At 42.0% G+C, this 19,372-nt stretch overlaps 1 protein-coding gene across 1 annotated transcript in view; it reads left to right on the forward strand.

Annotated features, from left to right (window-relative positions):
* The window catches only part of uvrag (UV radiation resistance associated gene), a 113,161-nt gene that overhangs the window by 854 nt on the left and 92,935 nt on the right, over positions 1–19,372 (forward strand). Inside the window, exons 2-6 of the mRNA XM_079508619.1 lie at positions 4,491–4,608; positions 5,816–5,850; positions 7,318–7,479; positions 9,048–9,122; positions 9,251–9,336. Of these exons, the coding sequence (XP_079364745.1) occupies positions 4,491–4,608; positions 5,816–5,850; positions 7,318–7,479; positions 9,048–9,122; positions 9,251–9,336 (476 nt within the window). The remainder of the gene's footprint in view (positions 1–4,490; positions 4,609–5,815; positions 5,851–7,317; positions 7,480–9,047; positions 9,123–9,250; positions 9,337–19,372) is intronic.

The raw sequence follows: 19,372 nt of genomic DNA on the forward strand, positions 1-19,372 counted from the left end.
AAGATTTACTACGTGGTTCAAGGGTGGCCGTTCATTGGAAATGCAGAATCCATTGCATTCATTCCTTTTAAATTTCAGACAGTGACAGACCCATAAATAACTTTGATTTTAGGTAATTTGAGCCAAACCTATAAAACAAACAAGAGTGACTTTGGGTCACTAAAACGAAGCGTTAGAAGTAATGTAGTATTTTCTGCCTGGTATAAGAATCTTTATTTATACTCATTTCAGATATTGTGATAGCCTTGGATCAAGACTATCATAGATATATTTATGTCGATTTTGACATTTGCATCATAGATACAAAAGTAACGGTCAGACTGACACTCGATAAGATAGTCTTTGTCCAAGGCTAATAATACTGAGATATCAGTCATGGCACCTCTGGTATTCCTGTAAAGTAACTGTTTATTCTGTTCCATATACACTTTTTAATTGACTGTGCCCACTGCATATTGTGAACATTTTATAATGATATTCATCCTAATTTGTTGAATGTTAAATCAATGTTTGCACCAAACCTCTTTATAATTAATCTATTTGCATGACAAATCCATTTAGGTATTTCAAATCAACCTCCTGATGGCTCTTGACAGTCAAATCCCCAAAACCTGTAGGCTAAACTTAGTTCTCTGACAAGTAGTATGGGGCTGGTGTTTGCACTGCTGTTTACTCAGCCTGTTTAATTCTCTCTTGTGTACATGGGAATGAGTCATCATCAGTCGTTGATATCCTGTTATATTGTTGATGACATCATTTGACATGCCATGTGATGATAGTAATCTATTGTAAGGTGCCTGTATCTGTATCTGCAATTCAGTAATGATACACTACATCCAGATAATTGAGAGGACAGCTATCCAATGTATGCTATTCAATGTTACACCAGTGCTATTTATAGGCCTTATGCATTGCAATGTTAGTGTTTATTTTCATTGTAATTCATACAAACAATGGGAAACATTAAATCATATAGCTAAATTGGTATAATTGTGTGCTATGACAACACTTACCGGTACTATACCATGCTATGTTGAAGTAGAAAGAATGAACACAAAGAGACCAAGAAAAAATATTTACAGTATAGATACGCTTTTTAAAATTTCTCTAATTACTTCATAATCCCTTCCCTTGGGCACCAATACCTGAGTGGTTAAGGTGCATATCACATGGGGTCTGATGCCTAACAGTGGGTCCCGGTTCTGATTCCTGAGCCGACTGCTGCATGTCTCTTCCCAACTCTCTCTCCCTGTTTCCTGTCTCTTTTCAGAACCTTATTTTTTATGGTAAATGGACTGCTGCATTGGTGATGATGATTATTATTAAGATAATTGAATCCCTTCCCTTTTGCCATTTGTGAGAAAAATGGTTAAAGTGGTGGTGGTGTAATATGGGAATGAATTGTATGGTTAGAAAACCATAGTTCTATTACTTTGTGAACAGGATGAAAGATGAAGATTTTGATATTGGACTCGGTACATTTTTAGGAGTCAAATGTACAGGAACATCTCTAAAAGAGAACCATCTTTTAGAGATGTTCCTGTAAAGTTACTTACCCGACCACGCACCCGGTAAATATGCTATGTTATTGTTATTATTATTATTATTATTATTATTATTATTAAAACATTTTTTTGTGGCTTTCGCCTTTATTTTATATATTTTATGGAGGGACAGACAGTAGGCTGACAGGAAATGGGGAGAGAGATGGGGGGAAGACATGCAGTGAAGGCCGTCCAGATCGGGAGTTGAACCCGCGGCACACTGCCAGACTGGATTACCAGCCAAGGTGCCTGGACCACTGAGCCATGGCCCAGGCCATTATTACTTGCGCAAGCAGAGCGCGCAAGTAATAGTTTTCGTCCAGGACAATGTTTGATGCGTATGCGCCGTCCCAGCGTACGATGTAATGACTACTTGTGCTTGATATGGCAGTGGTGTCAGATTACATACATGTATACATGGGGGCATTACCTTTAACCCATTTTGGGCGGGAACCCCTTTTGGTGTTAGCATTATGTTATGCTTTTTCTGTGTGGAGTTAGCATGTTCTCCCCGTGTCCCCTAGGGTAGGTACCCTCACAAAAAACATGCAGTAATCCTGGTCTCTAAACTGCCTCCCCCTGGCCAGCCGGGGCGCCTGATGGAGGGGAAAGGAACTGGTTGGAATAACGTGTTCCTTCCACGTGCTACGTCCAACCAGGGAAACTCCCCCTGTCAGGTGTAAAGGAGCAACTTGGACACTCAGGCATAAAGGAAGCATGAGTTCAAGTCCGTTGCTCTCCCCATGTCCCCCATATATGGGGACTAGGTTGGCGGAGGGTGTGTAGAGCCCAGGATCACATTAGATAATTGACACAGGGGTGAAAAATCGTGGGATAAAAATTATATAAAAAAACAAACAAGTTACTTAATACTGTGCAGAACATTAGTATGCATAAACCTTATAATTGTAAACCACTCTTTCTCCCCGATTCAAGAATCTAGAAAGACATTTGAGCCTGTAATGTGATCAATGTGACGCATGCTATAGCTGTTGTTGGGTAGTTCATGAAAGATTTACTGTGAACTTGCATTTTTTTATCTGTATATCACTGTTATATTTTATTGTTGCAGTGTGTTTAGTTGGTCTCCAGCAGCCCCATGATGCATCACTTTATGACATCAGAGACTAGTCTAGAATACTGTCTCTTTTGTTTCTACATGTATAGTGGGGTCCACTATACATGTAGAAACAAAAAGGACATATACATTTAGACTCAGAGGACATGAATTATGTGACCTTATGTGAAATCTCTTTTATGATGGTAATTCATACGTCTACTGAAGCTGCTATATCAGAGACAAACCATACAAAAATCAAACTTTGATCTAGTAATGTCTGTTCACAAGGCAATTCCCTATAAACAAGCTAGTCAATTTGTGAACATGAATGTCGTTATATTATGGCCGGTGGGTAATAATGGGCTTACTCGGCCATATTGTGACTAGGTCTTTTCACCTATTCACATCTAAAGGTCCTTTTGATCCCTTTTTGACGGTAGTAACGTATAAAGTGACCCCATGATTTGAGCTTGTAGAACATTCCCAAATCCCAACATGATATAACAGGAGTTCTAATGTGAGTTCTGTTTTGGTTGTTTGTTCCATTCTTCCCTACATATTGCTCCATACTTAGTATACTTAGTAGTAGTATAGTCACTGCAACTTGTCTCTGGTCAAAATTAACCCATTCAAATATGTCCACTGACATTTTTTTAAGAGAAAAAGCCCCCACAGAACAAACAGTGTTTTTGTTTCGGCGGCCCATAATCTTATAGGGAATCCCATGACTTAGATTTAGCCCCAGTATGGCTGTGGTTATAGAGGGAGGCTGGCTCTGCTGGTCAGGTGAGGAGAGCTGTCCTGTTGCTGTGACGTAGCTTCCCTGAAGCTCTGAGGGACCTGAATAGCCAGTGTGTGTTCCTGTTTGTGTCCCATGCTATGTGGAACCCCCAGACATCATCTGCGTCACCGTTTTACTTTATTTATTTTCCAGAAATTGAAAGCAGTCTCTCCTTCCCTTTGGGAGACTTGTGGAAGCCTGAAGCTTTGGAGTTAAAGCCATACAGTGCTGGTTTATGTTGTGTTCTTGTGTGATTGGTACAGAGTTTGTGTAGAGGAGTCATGGATTTTCTAGCTTGAAGCGTGCACAAAGACTGCTCTCAGAGCGTCAGCGGCGGGTATGCTTGGTTGACACAACGGGATTTATGAAACGGGGAGCACACGTGACCTCCGATTTCAAATGGAGCGTCTTTCCGTTGTAAGTTTGCTGCAAATGTGGATCAATGTTGTCAATGTAGTTAACATGTGACTATGTGCTTATCATGGCTGACCAGTGACCACGCTTGCCAAGTTAATCTGGTGTTTATGTGAATAATAAAGGCCTGAGTGAAGATGTCATGCTTTTATTATGTGACCTTTTTATTTTATTAGCAAGCTGTTTATGTTGCCTTGGCCTTGGCGATTATGTTCTAAAAAGCACTTCACTCTCCCTGTAGCCCTTCTTGCCATGTTCTCTCTCGATTGATGCTAGCGATTTGGCTACTGCAGTGCACTGCAGTGCAGACCTACCACTTGTTCACATGTTTTGTTTCTTAAGTTTGTTGTTCCTCGACCACAAATGTCACGAATGTAATTTATGTACCATGTTATTTAGATGGATGCTACGTTCATTATTTACCTGGTAAGCTACTAAACTATAGTTTTAATGTTCAGATTAGAATATTATTTAAGTGGACGCTACGTTCATGCTTTTCCTGTTATCCTAGTTTCTTGAGACGCTACACTGTCTCTCTGCATGAGCATGTATGCCTGGTATTCTTTACCTTGTTCATTGTAAGTCACACTGGATAAGAGAGTCTATAGTAAAATGGAAAACCCTATAGCAATTACTGAGCGCATCACATTACTAACATTCACATTGTCTCTCTACCCCTTCTCTTGAACAGAGACGATTACGCCATCTTCGAAGCATCGCGGCCAGAAACATTGTCAACAAGAATGGTTCTCCACTGCTGGACACATACTTCACCCTCCATCTGTGTATAGAGGACCGAATATCTAGAGGTCAGTAATACCTTCCACCTCTCGATAGACTAAAGAGGACTGTACCGTACGTATATCTACTAGATATACCTCTATAGAGGACTGTATGCTCTGACAACCATATGTAAAGGGCAATATCACCCTGGCCTCTACTCTAGCCCAGTTTGAGCCCAGCTCATACTAAGCATTTAAAGTATGAGGTATAAAGTACAGCAGCCTTTTTTTCTTTTTGAATGTTGCCACTACTGTTGGAGCAGCCATAAACTACACAGGTTCATCCCGATGTTCTGGGCATCTTTGTAATGTTAGTGTTAGTAAAAAGCAGGTAAAAGAGTAACATTTGAGGCAGACTACTACAGTGCACTGTAGTAGAAGAGGTGCAGGTTTTACCGCAGCTATGTCGGCTCCACCTACAGGAAATACGTAAGCTGCGACCATGAGACCCGTTTCTGAATTTGTCTATACGCTCCTCTTCTCTATATAGGACTGTATATAGAAGTCAGGAACACCCTCCTGCTGTATAGAAGTCACTAGAAGATCGTATAACTACCTAGAGCAGCGGTTCTCAAACTATGGGTTGCGACTAGGGATGTTCCCGATTTCGTTCCCTTTCCGATCCAGATTCCACAATTTCTGTATTAGCCGATACCGAATCCCGATACCAGTGTTGTGATCTCATGTTGGGTTTATAGCTATCTAGCTATATATCTCGTGTTGTGTTTATAGCAGACTCCTCACTCAAATGTGCACTTGCAGTTTGGGCAACTCAAAAGCAAACTCCACATGCCCCAACATTTTATTTACCTGCCATAGTGTCAACCCCTTTCCTTACCCCTGTGTCGGATTGGTGGCATATTCGCCGATACCCATATGACAAATAAGTGCAGATGCCGATACAGTATCGGGACATCTCTAGTTGCGACCCAAAGTGGGGTCACGCATTAGCAAGAAAGGTTGCGACCAACGAAGTGGACGGTAACTTGACTGTATGTAGAGTAGATGCCAGTAACACCTCTATTTTAGGATTTAGTCATTTACAATAGCCAAGGGAGAACTAACGAAGTCAGGTTATTGCAGTGGTATCATAATCCATTTAAGCCTTTGCAGTTGTGGTTCACACATTGTAATGCATAACTCTCAATCAGTAATCTCAGCCAGTAAACTGAAGTTAGATTTCTCATGTTTGTCTGGCCATACGTTTACGCAGCCTTTCTTTTTCTCTTTCCAGACTTTTACAAGAGTGAAGTCATACGAGACTCATTGGTGAGTGTCATCATCTGCAGACAATTTAAACTCCTCAGGTCTGACTCTGCGTCCTGGGGAAAGCTTCCAGACATAGTCGATGGCTGCAGCCAACTGTTGGACTATGTTATCAAGCGTTGAATTTCAGAGAACGAGCCGGCCAAGGATTTGACAATTGTGAAAGGGCAAGGGAAACTGTTTTTCAATGCCTTGTGCAAGAAACTTCCTGTGTTTGTCCCATGCTGCAGTACCCAGCCAGTGGCTGTTATTCATGATGCCAGTTGTATTTTTCTACAGTACTCTAATTTAGCTGTGTGTGTGTGTGTGTGTGTGTGTGTGTGTGTGTGTGTGTGTGTGTGTGTGTGTGTGTGTGTGTGTGTGTGTGTGTGTGTGTGTGTGTGTGTGTGTGTGTGTGTGTGTGTGTGTGTGTGTGTGTGTGTGTGTGTGTGTGTGTGTGTGTGTGTGTGTGTGTGTGTGTGTTAGACATTATGTACGTTCTACAGTATGTATATGACCAGCTACTGAATTGAATAACACATTCATTTTCCGTTGTCATTTGTGAGGATGATGTCATTGTCCTTCCTTTGGCTATCTGAGAGTTAGTGCACCTCACACATGTACTGTCTGCTCTCTGCATGGGGCCTGTCCTGTTACAACACCAGTTAAAGTGTAGCAAATGTCTAGTCATGAGCTGACCTAAGCACTTTTCTTAGCTTACCCCTTGCACGCACGCACGCACGCACGCAAGCATGCACACAAACAAGCCTATAGGCTATATAATGCACTGCATATTAGATTCACAACTCCTGTGTCTCTTAGTCTCTGTCCTGTTAACGTTAGCATTCTTCAAGTTGACCACTGCGCTGCAATGTTCCATTTCCTTCCGGGAATCTCTGGTCCATCGTAGGAGACATATCCGTTGGGCGTCCTGTTGTTATTTGAAATCTCTTCCTCTACTTCCTCACTAGTTCTGTTTCCCCTCTTCTCACCGCTAGCCCCTGCCCTGCCGTCGGCCTGAACCCCAGCATTCAACATTTATCCCTTGGCTGACATTGAACCAGAGATTATGAGATAGCATTTTTGCTGGAAGGAAATGGTACATTATAGAATAGAGGGGAAAGGCTCTCTTGGAAAGTTTAATGCCAGTCAGACAAATGGATTCCAGAGATTGGATAAGGGACAGAGTGTAGAAGACAGTGTAGTGTAGAGATGTTTGTGTTCAATGTGTTACTAGATACCACTGCCCTCCATGCACTGATTGATTGATACATTAATAATTGTCTTAACCACTGTAACTCTGGCTTGTCATTAGTCAAAAAATAAAAATAAAGGAAAGAATTAGAACTACAAGCTGATGACATGAATCATAGGATCCTGGTTGAAATACATTTCGTATCAACATTATAGTACTTACACACATGGCTTTTTGACAGTCAGACAAATCATCTAATAAGTGTGTGTGTGTGTGTGTGTGTCTGTGTCTGTCAGAATCCAACGTGGCGTAGCCTGGACTTTGGCATGCTGCCAGACCTTCTGGACACGTACGTGTCATGCTTTGTGGTCAGGATCTGGGGAGGGCAGAAGGAACAATACCAGCTCCTAATAGAATGGAAAGTCAACCTGGATGGACTCAGATACACAGGACAGCAGGTCAGAACATATACACACACTTGGGCTGAGAAATAATAATATTGTGATCTACAATCTCACGATGCACCGCGACACGTGAGCTTTCAGATCTGAATTGTTTTGCTTAAAAAATAAATAAATATATATATTGTCATCACAATGACAATCACAATGCGATATTATCGTCACAATAGCAATATTGAGGTGTTTTATCATTTTGTTTTTGATTTTATCAATTTCTCTCACACACGCACCTGCACACTCTTTATAAACTGTTCTCTTGTGAAAACTGCTCTACAAAGTGCTTTGCAGACATTGAAAAATCACACCCGTGTGAAGTGAGTGAAGCTCTTATCATCGTACATCATCATGCCGTAAATTACACGCTATGGGCTCCATCTTGCACCACCCTTATCCCTAATCTTATTTGCCATTTTTTACTATTTTGAAAATAATTTTAAAATAGTAAAAATGGCAAATAAATTTAGGGTTAACTGTTTCCGCACCGGCCCCGAGAAACCGAGATTAATTCACCTTTGCAATGGATGCCATGCCCGGCATCCCGAGATTTGTTTTATTCCCCATAATCCAGCGGTAAAAAAGATATGCTATGATTAGCATTTTTATGCTAACGGACCGTGACGTTTACCTAAAAATGGCCAAAATACTCGCGTGCACGCTCGTGGTTTTTATGTGCATTTAAAAAAAAATCTCAAATCCCAAGGAGTACCCTGGTCTGATGTCACAGATTTACCTGGACTCCATATTTGATCATGCTGGACACGGAACTTCATATATGGGCATAAAAGGGACACAAACAGGCCAATACAGAAATCTCCATACTGTATATGGGCACAAAAGGGACACAGACATACAGATGGGTACAATGGGTAATGCATAATCGGTGGGGCATACATTTCCAACAGCATCGTTAGTTAGATATTAGTTTGATTAACTTCAATGTAATTTCGATGCTTTAGTTTGCCTCTGCTACAGCAGTGCTTGGGAAGCAGAGACTGGGATGCAGGCATGCTTAACACAGAGCTTGATTTGTCAGTTCAAACCAGTTAAGCTGTTATAAGGAGTGCTTGATTTCATTCACCAGAGCAGGCAGGCACACGCAAACCTTTAGCATTGCACCCTACCAAGTTCAATTTATTTTTATTTTTAAATTAATAATATGGTGCAGTCTTCAACAGCAACTTGACTAAGTAAATTAACGCAATTTGGATTTGTGTCATGTCATTATATTAGTGTGAAATGAATATATAAAAACTTGTTTATCTAATACTCACTGCTGTTTAAAATCAAATGGATTTGACGGTAATTTCAGAAATATTGGCTCTTACAGTAAAAACATTTAGTGTTCCAGCGTCTTGGTAGGATCCCGCTCAAAGCTTAAACATCAATCGAAGGCGACTTCTTAACAGCATGCACATCATATTGTTTAAAATGTAACATGTGCCGTCGTTCTCTTCAAAGCTATCCAAACATCCCAGCCACAGACGGACACACAGATGTCTTCTCCTCTTTGTTCTCCCTGTCTTCCGTAAGACTCAGTCAAGTACCAATTCTTTGTCTCTCCACAGATCCGCTCCAGGAGTCCAAATGAGATCATCTTTGGGCTGAACGATGGCTACTATGCAGCTGACTTTGATAATAAGGTACAGTCTTTCTGTCGTTTTCCAGAAGCTATTCTGTACAATGGAGGACCAAGTGCTAACTAAGTTACCTTTTATGTCGAAGCTGTTTTTTGGTTTTCCACTGTTGTACTGACCTGTGCATTTTGCAGGATCAGTCTGAGGGAAAGAAGAACAGCTTGCTTCAGGTTGACCAGAGTTCAGTGAGGAACTCCTACAGTGTATTCTCTTTACTGAGGTAAGACTGCCATCTTGCTTAGCTGCGAACCATATTCCCAATATTCTGCCTTTCTACTTTTCTCTGGTTCCTACTGGTGGATCATGTGTGTTCTTTCTCTTACTTATGGCAGTGGAAAAGTCCTAGAATTACAAAACTGCCTTTTCCAGGCCTGGATTTATTTTTCGGAAAATTATAAAGCAGTCATGGAACTCAGTTTTATAAATGGACCTATTTTATTATGTACATTTTTGGTCCATTTAAAAAATAAATGTATATTTGAATAATAATACTAACAAAATCATATATGAACTATTCTGTCTGTCAATCATTCTTGTAATTGGAGATATTCATTCACATTCAAGTAAGTTTCAGTAACGCATATCCATAACCTTTCAATGTATTGTGTACAACATTGTTGGAAAGTCCTTGAAGTCATGGAAATCCATTGGTTAAAAGTTGTAGAAAACCTGTTATCTACACTTGTATATGGGATGTAATTCTCCAGGATTTTAGGGTTATTGAACAAATCATTGATTTCAAATAGGTGCCTGATGGTGGCTCTTTTTCGTGATGTGACATGATTATATGCTGTTGTATCTGCTTATGTTTTTAGTGGAAGTGTTTTGTTTGAGTTTTGCTGATCTTGTCCACCAGATGGTGCCATTGTAAAACCAATGACTGGAACTGTGACTAGTATGCAGTCACAGGACACTTATCATTGAGATTCGAGAACTGCCAAGAATACCTTCTGTATTTTATTTCTTGGACATGAAAGGATATACACATGGAAAGCTTTAATCAAGTTGGTCTAATAAAGCTAGCCATTATAATTGTTCAGCCTCAGAGCTCAGATGATAAATTCCATTACAGTGAAATGGCTGGACCATATTTATCTGGGAAAAACCTTTCATACAGATGCACATTTACACCACAAGGAGGAGACACACTATGATAGAATGTACTGTTGGCTGAGAGATGAATATAGCATCCAGACCTGACAATCCCTAGGTGTTATTTACTGTAGTTGCTGCCTGCATGTTGACAAACTTGCTGTAGGTCTACTGTTCTATATTTGAATGTGGCACATTGTAAGCACTACCTAGTAGTGTATTACCAGGGCTTTCCCAGAGGGAAACACAGCGCTAAACATAGACTCGTCAATTACAAGTTAATTACACCAAATTACCTCTAAATAAACCTAGAACTGGAAAATTTGGACAAACTCCTATCATAGGATAAGGATCCTGTCATTAGAAGCATTATGAAAGACCCACAAACTCTTTTTTTCCATAAGAGTGAAATCGGGAGGGGGGGTAAAGAAATACCACTATGCATGATGCATCACGGTTCTTGGACAGAGTTGAGACGTGGGCCACAGTGTCAAGAAAGGGAAGATGACCCTCCCTCATCAATGAGTTCATGGAAGAGGACAGTGTTGCCTCCCTGGAGCTAATCCAGGTTGAATCGTATAGTTTTTATGACCTCTGCCCTTGTTTCTTCCATTCCAACCGCCTCCTCCCCCGTCCTCTTGTTGTATCCATACCCCAAGGGGACTCTGTGGAATTTTAGGCAGCTCCATTGATTCTGACTTCCCTCAAGCTCTTTTGCCTGCAGTTCTTGAGTCTCTCTGTCTCTTTTTTGTGTTCCTCTCTTTCTCGCACTCTATTTTTCTATGCGTCTGTCTCTTCTGAGTTGTTCCTTGGCCCAGTGGGCTCTCGTCTTGATGGTTTTACGATCCTATACTCTGGAATGATTAATCAGATACTGTCCTTTCCAAAAGGCATTATCCCACCATCCGACAGTATGCCAGTATATACTGTAGTGTATATTGTGTTCACCCTGGCCTGTGGCCTGCAGAGCTGAGGTGCTCTCCAAGTATTTTCACTTCCTGAAACACTCCAGTGGAGTGCTCGTCAAGCTACTGTACTTGATTGAAATATGTATTAACAGTTTGCAGAATTACAGTACAATTCAAGCACAACTCAATACAAAGACTGTTAACTGAGTGGACGACCCAATAAAGCATTACACTTGTTTACAAGAGGGTCCACCTTGTTCAATTCATCAAAACATTTAGAGACGTACAAATATACACTTCTATAAAGCCAAAGAGCAGAACGGGATTTCATCATAAAGTAGGTAAAAAGGGAAAAGAAACATATACAGTGAGGGGAAAAGGGGGGGGGGGGATTCAGATTTTACGGGGGCCAGTTTCGAATTGCAGCCGTCCGTAGGTGCACTTTGAGAGCGGATTTGAAGGAGTCAAGGGATTTGCATGTCTTAATGACTGTTGGTAGGGCGTTCCACATTTTGGTGGCATAGGAGCGAAAATAATTTAGTCCCTTGTTTGTGCCGAATCTGGGTTGCACATGGTTTGTTGCACTCCCTCTGGTGTTGTGGGTGTGGACTTTTGACATGGGTATCTTGGTGGTGTATCGAATCTTGTGGACCAGACCCATTGCAAGATTCTGTACTCGACCCTAAGCCATTCCAGCCTGTCAAAGTGGGCAGGGGTGAGGTGGGTTCGGGGGGTGAGGCTAACGGCTAAGTAGGAGCCTGACAAGTTTGTTTTGGGAAGTCTGGAGCCTTGTTTTAAGGGCCTTTGAGGTGCTGTGTTACCAAGAGGTGCACGCATAGTCGAAGAAACCTTGTACGAGGGCTCCTCATTTCACCTGTACACATGTACTGATAAATTCATACGTGCTAGCCGCATGCACTTTGCCCATGCTTTGTCCGTTCTGTTATTGTAACCGTGTTCGTCCTTCATTCTGCTCCAAATCCTAATTTTTACTCCTGCTAGAGGATTGGCAGGAGGCCTGTTATCGCATGGGGAATGACTGGCCCCAGAGGATAATGTCCAGAATCTCAGATGGCCTCTCCAAAATCAAAGTCTGTCTCTGCACTACAGTTCTGCACACTACAAAGCACTTCCTCAGTGCTATGACAGGAAAGGATGGGAATGCATTCTGTGAGAACAACACACTCGGAGATCTTGATTAATGATGTCAATTTGGCTGCAATTTGACTGTCTGCTTCTCTACTTGGCTCTGGTTGACACAAGACCCTGAGCTGGATGTGTGAATAGCATGACAATGTACTGTAGGACGGGGGGAACACAACAAAGGCTCAGATAGAAGAGTGTACAGATCATTAATCAGCTAAATCCATCTAGTCTCTCAGAGGCTTTTTTCCCCCAGTCTGGGAGAGAGGTTTGAACCACATCCTACGTGCATCACCCCAGCTATGCCTCTAGGGTGGTGCAACAGGGTGGGGGTCTTGGAGCCAGGCAGACCTTATCCTGGAATAATAATGCACTCCTTTGGCAAGTTGTTTTATGTCGAGTAAGGGTGTCAGAAACGCTGTCTGCCTGTTATGAAGGAAAAAGTGCTGCCTAGAGCGCTCGCTTTTTCTGCTGAAACTTGAAGTCGTGACATCCTCCACCCATGACAGTGGCACGGGGCATATCACAACCTTGTCCAGGAGCTCCGTCTGAACAAAGCTCATTGTAAAGGAGCTCTGTCTGGACGAAGCTCATTTTAAAGCTTACTTCAGGCTAAGCAATGTTGTGGAGGGTTGAGCCACGAATCTTGAGATGCAATGTATTGTGATTTGACAGCTAATACAAAAACAGCCCATGTCACATTTCGTCAGCTGATACAAAAAATGGCCCACATGACATTTCTCCAAAAGGTAAAACTATTCTCAACTTTTGAAAGCACTCCACTCGGATCAAAAAAGCTTGCTTACCAGTGCCTTTTAAAGGCAGCTGCCTTTTGCACTATGCCCTTTGGTCATTTGTCATAGGTTGCATTTAAATGTAAAAAGGTGGTCTAGAAGTGTGAACATGCCCTTACTGTGCTGATCCAGGCGCAGATGTTCTTCATACTCGTACCGTCCACTCACCTGACCGAGACTTGATTTGGTATGTGGAGAAGGGGAGGGAAGGAAGATCTGATGGGATTAGTTGTAGGCTTGGGTTGCTATCTGCAGACATGGATAACGACAGGGGGGGGGGCGAGGGGGCCAAAAAACAGGAGCTTTGTTGGACGACTAGTCACAGACTATTGCACTGCATCCAGTTGAACTGGGCCCAGGCCCATTTTGGCCTTTCTGTTGTTGGCCTAATGCATTTTTAAATTTCGGGTTCAAGTGCTCTTTAAGTGTGCGTACTTGAGACGTTGAATAACATATCGAATGTCAACAAAGGGGATATTTGGTTTGACTGAAGCATATCAGAATAATAGGCTCTCACACAAATTAATATTAGTACTCCATAGCATTGTGACAGTCATCTAAGCTCAAAATACATATTTCTTGATGCCTGAGTTATTCCGGTGTTGATGAGCCTTTTTCTGCACAAGGATTCCAGAATGAACATGTTAACATTTACTGTATATCCAGCAGCAGGCTTGTGTGCAGCATCTGACCCGAGGACCTCCTCCATGTTGGTATGGTGTTCAGCTAGGCTGTGGTTGACCCGAGGACCTCCTCGCATGTTGGTATGGTGTTCAGCTAGGCTGTGGTTGACCCGAGGACCTCCTCACATGTTGGTATGGTGTTCAGCTAGGCTGTGGTTGACCCGAGGACCTCCTCCATGTTGGTATGGTGTTCAGCTAGGCTGTGGTTGACCCGAGGACCTCCTCCATGTTGGTATGGTGTTCAGCTAGGCTGTGGTTGACCCGAGGACCTCCTCACATGTTGGTATGGTGTTCAGCTAGGCTGTGGTTGACCCGAGGACCTCCTCACATGTTGGTATGGTGTTCAGCTAGGCTGTGGTTGACCCGAGGACCTCCTCACATGTTGGTATGGTGTTCAGCTAGGCTGTGGTTGACCCGAGGACCTCCTCACATGTTGGTATGGTGTTCAGCTAGGCTGTGGTTGACCCGAGGACCTCCTCACATGTTGGTATGGTGTTCAGCTAGGCTGTGGTTGACCCGAGGACCTCCTCACATGTTGGTATGGTGTTCAGCTAGGCTGTGGTTGACCCGAGGACCTCCTCACATGTTGGTATGGTGTTCAGCTAGGCTGTGGTTGACCCGAGGACCTCCTCACATGTTGGTATGGTGTTCAGCTAGGCTGTGGTTGACCCGAGGACCTCCTGGCATGTTGGTATGGTGTTCAGCTAGGCTGTGGTTGACCCGAGGACCTCCTCGCATGTTGGTATGGTGTTCAGCTAGGCTGTGGTTGACCCGAGGACCTCCTCGCATGTTGGTATGGTGTTCAGCTAGGCTGTGGTTGACCTGAGGACCTCCTGGCATGTTGGTATGGTGTTCAGCTAGGCTGTGGTTGACCCGAGGACCTCCTCGCATGTTGGTATGGTGTTCAGCTAGGCTGTGGTTGACCCGAGGACCTCCTGGCATGTTGGTATGGTGTTCAGCTAGGCTGTGGTTGACCCGAGGACCTCCTCGCATGTTGGTATGGTGTTCAGCTAGGCAGTGGTTTTCAGCCATTGGATATTGTTGTGGTGGTGCATTAAAGTGGGTCAGTTTAAACAGCTGTCGGGAGCTGATCTCGGGGCCTCAAACACCAGCAGCCAGACTATGGAAAGCAGCTACTAAACTCTAAATATGAAGTGTAGATGTTCTTGTTTTAATTTCACACCTTTGGAGAGGATTGTGGTATCAAAGCAATCCAATAAAGAGCATTCTGAGAGGGGAACCTGAGGCTGTACAGCACCAAGTTTATGATTGGTGCTGTATATGGGTGGACATTTACATACTGCACTTAAACTTTGAACATGTCTCATGTAATAAACACTTAATTTGAAAGGACATATGAAATTTCACTTTCTTAGTTTTTGGTCTTTCTTTGATGTCCCTTTTACAAAAAATGTTTTATTTTGGTCTAGGCATTTCTTTAAATGTGTCTGCCACATTTTCACCACATTAAAAACCGAAAGTACTTCCTGCCATGCATTCTTATTTTGTATTGCTTATCTGTATATAAAACTATACATTTCTTAGATCTCTAAGAAATATACGTTTATGAGATTTCAAAGAGATTTCTAAGCAAATCGCATTGGCGTTTAATGATGAGAAAGCTCAAAGAAAGGGCCTCAACAGCGCTCCCTGCAGTCATAATGGGTCATTTATCATAAACAGGACGGTCACTCGGCTTCTGCTGGAAAGTCAAGGCCATTTGCATTTTCCTGAGTCAATTTCTCTCTATCTCATATTCTCACAAATCTTTCAAAATCTCCACCGTGTGCAACAACTCTCCCTTTAGAAACGTTTCTTGTTTTAGCAGAAGTTCTGTTTTGAAAGTTTCAGGAGTACTTTGTTTTTCTCTAACACCCCTGCGTAGTGCGTACCTTTGTGCCGGGGTCAAATGAGCAAATGTTATTGTTTTTCTGATGTTAAAATTACGTTTCTACATACATAAATGTCAATTATGACTATTTTAACAGGGAGGTCACTCAACGTTTTCGCGCCTAGGCCAGCAAGGGAGCAACAGACAGACTCTGGTCAGGCACCGTTGGAAGAAACACCCTTTTATCATGGCCTAAGTGGTCTAAAATCACCATTCTTTTATCGCAGTGGCCAACAATCTCACGTTTGAAGGACCGTAACAAACACACAAACACAAACAGCCACTTTTAGTTAAACTATTACAGCTTCATAGGGTAACATTCAACATTCAATTTGTTTTTAGTTTATAAATATGTACATCATTCTCGTCCTATATCACACAGTTTTGTGCCTTTCTGTGGGTCTCTCTAGTCTGATTGATTTTGTGTGTGTAAGCGCTCATGTCATGTAGCATAAAACTCCTGCTGCCACCACCTCATTGAACACCGAACTATCAAGTTTTTACATTATGTTTTGTTAAAAAAGGGGGTTTCCCCCACCCCACAGGTTGACGTCTGCACCAACAGGACATACTTTTGAGCGTTGATAGATATGCTTATTTGCTTTCCATTACATTCAAATTAGAGACGGTGCTTCAGAAAACTTCAGTTTGCTTCAGTTTAACTGAGGCAGATTCTCATGAGCCATATGCTCCTGCTTTTGTCCCAAGCTGTTTCCTTCCTTAGACACATACGGGTACAGAGAGACAGTTTAGTATCAGTCACTTTCTCTCACTCTTTCTCCCACACTGTCTCTCTTCTACCTCCAACGTTATTCCATCTTACCTAGCACTGCTGTCTCTTGTTATATCAGCAGGTCGATCTACGCTTCATTCTTAAGGTCAATCATTTAATTGGAGCTGGTATAGAGGGAGTCGACCAAAAGACAAAGTATTGCAAACGCCCAAGCTTTATTTTCCCCTCACCTTTCCTCAGGACCTGATGAAGCCTACTATATGAGGCGAAACATATCGTTTTGTTGTTAGAAAATTAAGCTTGGGAACTGACAATATATTTTATGTGCTGCGCTTCATTCTTCCCACATCATAGGTTGTATTAACCCACTTCTAAGCTTTTGCCTCTCTATCGATTTCATTTCTTTTAAACAGACGGTAAGCTGTAACTTTCTAATATAAATTTATGTGAGCTTGTTTATGAAACCCCTGGTTTGCAGCAAAGCCCTTTTATTGTTTATTGTTTGGCTCATTACACCAGGCAGCTTAAGTAACCATGGGGAACTGTTTGGGGTTTAGTGTGAGGCAAGGGCAGGGGGCTTTCTCTCGTGACTCGGGAGCCAACCTCCATAATCATCTGCAGAGTGCTTGGCCCCTCTGTGACCCTTGAGACAAAAAAAATCTTCTCAAGATCTCTCTGGCTTCCCTACTCCTCTGCCATAGTTGTCATGTAAACATAGCTTACAGCATCTGAGTGGAACCTTAGAGAAAGCAGCCTGGAGGAGTATGTAAGTGTGCATGCTGGCCTGCCAAAAAGATTTTAGCTTGCTAATCTTATCTCCCATCCCCTGTACAGAGGGAGACAATAGTAAGGTGAGATGAATGGCAAGGAGGTGAATGTGTTGACATTCTTCACCAATGAGGCACAGGTTGACTTTAAAGGTGGTGTTTGTTGTGATTTTCTACCATGGTGTCTCTTTTTAGTTTTGTTTGTGTTACGTTGGAGGTTTGTCCCTAGTAGAGGCACATTTTGTCCTAAGGTTGTTGGCTACCAGAATTTGTTTTGAGCACGCTGATTGGCTGCATTGTTTGCCATGCATTTTTGAGTAGTGGTTGCTGGAGTCAATACAATACTTTGTCCTTCAGCTAGTTTCTACTGACTTGGGTGGGCGGGCGGACTGCCCCGCCCCACCTAATTCATTTCAATGAAAGTTGCTCACCAGCGCATGAAGCATCCGTAAGAACGCTCTACTTCCGCAGTTTTTTTGATTTGAGCACATTTGGTGCCCAAATGTGGAAGACTTGAGCACAGAGCAGGTACATTAGGATTTCAAACGGTAGACGCACTCGTGTTGGCACATTTTATTATGCTTTACTGTGTTTCCTTGCTATTGTGTTTTTTGCAGTTTTTTGCTGTGTATTGTTGTGAAGTGCACAGAGACCCCTTGGGGTGATGTTGCACTATAAATAAAAATCACACCCGTGTGAACTGAGTGGTGCAATGTCTTATATAGCCTGATCAGCTGTGGTCTGAGGTAATGTCAGTGACCATAGTAACCATGCTCATTCTTTTGAGGGACAGGTACACAAACACACACACACGGGTACTAACAAAGCCAGTTGTTGGAGTGGTTTGCACCACTCAAAAATAAACTGAAAAATGCAAAATGCAAAAGTACTGCAATCCCAGATTTGACCACCAGGTGAAGGCAACTTCACTGTTATACTGTGCTTCTGGGGCTTGGGTGACAGGTCTACAACTCTACATGGTTGCTAGGGCTGTCGCCATCATGACATTTTACTTAATTAATTGCCGGTACATATAATTGTGATTAACAATTTAATTGTGTTTTTGGCATTGAACATTCATTGGAACATATAGATAAAAATACATTTCTGTCTGTCTTTTAGGCTTCAACAAAAATGTTTCATTTGTTCATAAATGAACAAATAAAATGAAATTTCATAAATGAACAAATTAAATGAAATGTGTTCATAAATTTCATTCATTTGTTCATAAATGCTCATACTAAGCATTTATGGTATGAGTTATAAAGTACAGCAGCCTTGTGTTCATACAACAGAAAGATTGGGTATTGGATAATGTTATGTATCTTTCAGGACCTTTCACTGCTTCGTCTCAACCATTACTCTATGGCTCTGGTCTCAGCCACCACGGTGTATTTTTTGACATTCCGTTTCTCTCCAAAGTTGAATGTTGCCACAACTGTTGGAGCAGCCATAAACTACACAGGTTCATCCCGATGTTCTGGGCATCTTTGTAAAGTTAGTGTTAGTAAAACCGCAGCTATGTCGGCTCCGCCTACAGGAAATACGTTAGCTGCGACCATGAGACCTTTCTGAACGTGTCTATAGATAAATGTTGCCATCTTGTTGTAGCACAGGTCTCCCTTCTAAAACAGATTATTAATTAATATGAATGTCAATGGGCAATGGCAAGATGCAGAAAACAGAACCAGATGGGGTCCATGTGTGGTCCAGCCCCATGGAATATAAATTGCATGCATGTGAAAAGTATTTAAAATATTGTTTTGATGCTTATATTGAAGTATTACATTTAGCACATGTATTTCATACTCCATAGGGCATCATCAACTTGTGACGGGAGCGAGCGGTCCCTATTGAGTGAATGAAAAACTCTAAAATAAATAAAATATTTAAGGTTTTTATTTATTTTTAAGTATAATGTATGAAGGCATATTTGTCTTATTTGCCAGGGAGTTTTCCTGTGAGCACAGTTGTATGGTGTGTTTTTGAAATGTTATAAATGGTAAATTCTGAAAAAACATACTTTAGGAGTGCTATTTGGTGATTGACCCTACAAAAGTAGCCTATGAGCAAAGATATTCTCTCTTATTTTGGTGGCCATCTTGAAACAAATGGCTGCCATCTTTGATTTACGAGTGGCTCGATTGCGACATTCTAAATCCAACGTGGGTTGTGCTTATAACCACGCCTTGCTTCTGTGGCCAACGCGGAAGTGCCTCTCGCCTCTCCAACAACTATTAATTTT

The sequence above is a fragment of the Electrona antarctica genome (assembly GCF_951216825.1).
Source record: "Electrona antarctica genome assembly, chromosome: 8".
NCBI classification, from domain to species: domain Eukaryota; kingdom Metazoa; phylum Chordata; class Actinopteri; order Myctophiformes; family Myctophidae; genus Electrona; species Electrona antarctica.